The sequence below is a fragment of the Cottoperca gobio genome, unplaced genomic scaffold (genome assembly GCF_900634415.1).
Source record: "Cottoperca gobio unplaced genomic scaffold, fCotGob3.1 fCotGob3_296arrow_ctg1, whole genome shotgun sequence".
Taxonomy (NCBI): domain Eukaryota; kingdom Metazoa; phylum Chordata; class Actinopteri; order Perciformes; family Bovichtidae; genus Cottoperca; species Cottoperca gobio.
In genome coordinates this window covers 127,465-131,672 of record NW_021166905.1, presented here as the reverse complement: position 1 = coordinate 131,672, position 4,208 = coordinate 127,465, and the positions used below count along the sequence as shown (strand labels likewise).

Genomic DNA, 4,208 nt, shown 5'->3' with positions numbered 1-4,208 from the left:
CTCCTGATGTTGTACAGAGTGTCTCTGTAGGAGGGGATGTGTATTCCTGATGTTGTACCGAGTGTCTTCAGGAGGGGATGTTTCCTCCTGATGTTGTACAGAGTCTGTCTTCAGGAGGGGACGTGTCCTCCTGATGTTGTACAGAGTGTGTCTACAGGAGGGGACGTGTCCTCCTGGTGTTGTACAGAGTGTCTACAGGAGGGGACGTGTCCTCCTGATGTTGTACAGAGTGTCTCTGAAGTAGGAGACGTGTCCTCCTGATGTTGTACAGAGTGTCTACAGGAGGGGACGTGTCCTCCTGATGTTGAACAGAGTGTCTCTGCAGTAGGAGACGTGTCCTCCTGATGTTGTACAGAGTGTGTCTACAGGAGGGGACATGTCCTCCTGATGTTGTACAGAGTGTCTACAGGAGGGGACGTGTCCTCCTGATGTTGTACAGAGTGTCTACAGGAGGGGACGTGTCCTCCTGATGTTGTACAGAGTGTGTCTTCAGGAGGGAACGTGTCCTCCTGATGTTGTACAGAGTGTGTCTTCAGGAGGGAACGTGTCCTCCTGATGTTGTTCAGAGTGTGTCTTCAGGAGGGAACGTGTCCTCCTGATGTTGTACAGAGTGTGTCTACAGGAGGGGACGTGTCCTCCTGATGTTGTACAGAGTGTCTTCAGGAGGGTACGTGTCCTCCTGATGTTGTTAAGAGTGTCTCTGCAGGAGGGGACGTGTCCTCCTGATGTTGTACAGAGTGTCTCTGCAGGAGGAGACGTGTCCTCCTGATGTTGTACAGAGTATCTACAGGAGGGGACATGTCCTCCTGATGTTGTATAGTGTGTCTACAGGAGGGGACGTATCCTCCTGATGTTGTATAGTGTGTCTTCAGGAGGGGACGTGTCCTCCTGATGTTGTACAGAGTATCTACAGGAGGGGACGTATCCTCCTGATGTTGTATAGTGTGTCTTCAGGAGGGGTGTGTCCTCCTGATGTTGTACAGAGTGTTTCTACAAGAGGGGACGTGTCCTCCTGATGTTGTATAGTGTGTCTACAGGACGGGACGTGTCCTCCTGATGTTGTACAGAGTGTCTCTGTAGGAGGGGACGTGTCCTCCTGATGTTGTACCGAGTGTCTTCAGGAGGGGATGTTTCCTCCTGATGTTGTACAGAGTCTGTCTACAGGAGGGGACTTGTCCTCCTGATGTTGTACAGAGTGTGTCTACAGGAGTGGACGTGTCCTCCTGGTGTTGTACAGAGTGTGTCTACAGGAGGGGACGTGTCCTCCTGGTGTTGTACAGAGTGTGTCTACAGGAGGGGACGTGTCCCCCTGATGTTGTACAGAGTGTGTCTACAGGAGGGGACGTGTCCTCCTGATGTTGTACAGAGTGTGTCTACAGGAGGGGACGTGTCCTCCTGATGTAGTACAGAGTGTGTCTTCAGGAGGGGACGTGTCCTCTTGATGTAGTACAGAGTGTGTCTTCAGGAGGGGACGTGTCCCCCTGATGTTGTACAGAGTGTGTCTACAGGAGGGGACGTGTCCCCCTGATGTTGTACAGAGTGTGTCTACAGGAGGGGACGTGTCCTCCTGATTTTGTACAGAGTGTCTACAGGAGGGGATGTGTCCTCCTGATGTTGTACAGAGTGTGTCTTCAGGAGGGGACGTGTCCTCTTGATGTTGTACAGAGTGTGTCTACAGGAGGTGACGTGTCCTCCTGATGTTGTACAGAGTGTCTCTGCAGTAGGAGACGTGTCCTCCTGATGTTGGACAGAGTGTGTCTACAGGAGGGGACGTGTCCTCTTGATGTTGTACAGAGTGTGTCTACAGGAGGGGACGTGTCCTCCTGATGTTGTACCGAGTGTCTTCAGGAGGGGATGTTTCCTCCTGATGTTGTACAGAGTGTGTCTACAGGAGGGGACTTGTCCTCCTGATGTTGTACAGAGTGTGTCTACAGGAGTGGACGTGTCCTCCTGGTGTTGTACAGAGTGTGTCTACAGGAGGGGACGTGTCCTCCTGGTGTTGTACAGAGTGTGTCTACAGGAGGGGACGTGTCCCCCTGATGTTGTACAGAGTGTGTCTACAGGAGGGGACGTGTCCTCCTGATGTTGTACAGAGTGTGTCTACAGGAGGGGACGTGTCCTCCTGATGTAGTACAGAGTGTGTCTTCAGGAGGGGACGTGTCCTCTTGATGTAGTACAGAGTGTGTCTTCAGGAGGGGACGTGTCCCCCTGATGTTGTACAGAGTGTGTCTACAGGAGGGGACGTGTCCTCCTGATTTTGTACAGAGTGTCTACAGGAGGGGATGTGTCCTCCTGATGTTGTACAGAGTGTGTCTTCAGGAGGGGACGTGTCCTCTTGATGTTGTACAGAGTGTGTCTACAGGAGGTGACGTGTCCTCCTGATGTTGTACAGAGTGTCTCTGCAGTAGGAGACGTGTCCTCCTGATGTTGGACAGAGTGTGTCTACAGGAGGGGACGTGTCCTCCTGATGTTGTACAGAGTGTCTACAGGAGCGGGTTGTTGCAGTGATGTTGGCGCTGAAGGACAGTTGGTCTTCCAGTGTCACACACAGATACCTTGTAGTCACAACTGAGGTGCAGATGTTTATAGTGAGGTCTTGGATGGGAGAGTCCTTCGCTGCAAGGAAAATCCGTTTGGTTTTTTCGAGGTTGAGCTTCAAGTGGTGTGTGGACATCCACTGAGAGATGTTAGTCAGACAATCAGAGATTCCTGCCTCCATCTGGGTTTCATACATGGCCTGCATAATGTTTTAAAGCGTAAATGTGCATTTTGGTCATTGCTTTTGTGATGGACATCGTAACTGTGTGTTGCTTATAATTGTCTGTAGGAGTTCAAACTCCATATGTATGAAATTGTGCAGTAACCTGAGGTTGTACTGTGGTTAGTGCACATGCAGGTCAATGATTAGGGCCTCGCACCAACCCTGCAAAGCCTCCTCAAACTAGTTAAGTTAAGTGAACACACACTCATGTAAATAAAGTTTGACACCTATGGGTTCAGGCCTCCAGAGTTTTCTGAAGTTGTTCAACTTGGTGGAAGAGTTAATGAGATCCATGGAGGGTGAAAGATTTCATAAAATGTTTCATCTGACAGAAACAGTTCACTTTCTGATGTGTGAAGATAAACTAGCATCGAGTGCAGTTTAAGGTCCGGTATCTGTAAATGAATAAGACGTGTTGTTGAATATGTTCATGCATATCTTCATAGTAAGACTTCTTCTCTCTGTTTTATCATTTATGATTGTTATACAACCCACCTGTCTAATTAATTAATGTTAATGTGTTATGTTCTAAATGGATGATGAATTAAATGTAACATATATAACTCTTGGTGGGTATGTGGAAATAGGCAAATACAGGTATTTGTATTTTTCTATTATGTTTATTGTATATATTATGACAATCTGCTTTAATTTCACCATTATGTACCTTATTTGGAAACACAAGAACCTCCATGAGCCGATGTACATTTTCATTGCAGCATTGCTTCTGAACTCTATTGTTTACACCACTGCTATGTACCCAAAGATGTTAAATGACTTTTTATCCGACAAACAGATCATATCATATTCAGCTTGTCTCTTTCAATTTTTTTTATATTATTCCTTAAGTGCTTCAGATTTCTTCCTGTTGTCAGCCATGTCCTATGACAGATATGTGTCTATATGTAAACCTCTGCAATATCCAACTATCATGAGAAGAACCACAGTGAGTGTTATTCTGGCTCTCTCTTGGCTGCTGCCTGCTTGTCAGGTTGCAGTTTCAGCAATACTAATTCTTAATACAAAATTCTGTAATTCAACTTTGAATTCAATTTTTTGTAACAATTCAATTTACAATCTCTTCTGTGTGAGTTCAAAAGCGCTATCTTTATATGATGTGTATGCTCTGTTCAGTATGGCACTTTTCCCTTTGCTCTTCATACTTTTTACATACACCAGAATACTTATAATATCTTATCGAAGTGGGAGAAATGTCAGAAGAAAAGCTGCACAGACTTGTTTACCCCACCTGATAGTTTTATTTTGCTTCTCCTCTTTGTGTGCATATGATGTCATTATAATACAACTGGGATCTGATTTACATTTCATAATGACATTACAAGCGTTTTTGTATTATCCGCTTTTTAATCCAGTTATATATGGACTAAAGATGAAAGAAATCTCTAAACACCTGAAAAGATTGTTCTGTCAAGCCAAAGTGAGCTAA

The 4,208-nt window shown here is 46.0% G+C and overlaps 1 protein-coding gene across 1 annotated transcript; it reads left to right on the top strand.

Moving 5' to 3' along the window:
* Window positions 1-3,293: 3,293 nt before the first annotated feature.
* LOC115005382 (olfactory receptor 6N2-like) lies at window positions 3,294-4,208 on the top strand. Its single transcript, XM_029427181.1, has one exon. It carries the CDS (start codon window positions 3,294-3,296, stop codon window positions 4,206-4,208), a length of 915 nt encoding a protein of 304 aa, XP_029283041.1.

What these genes read in the sequence shown, in the direction of transcription:
- LOC115005382 (XM_029427181.1), top strand. Translation starts at nt 3,294, where the DNA reads ATGGATGATGAATTAAATGTAACATATATAACTCTTGGTGGGTATGTG.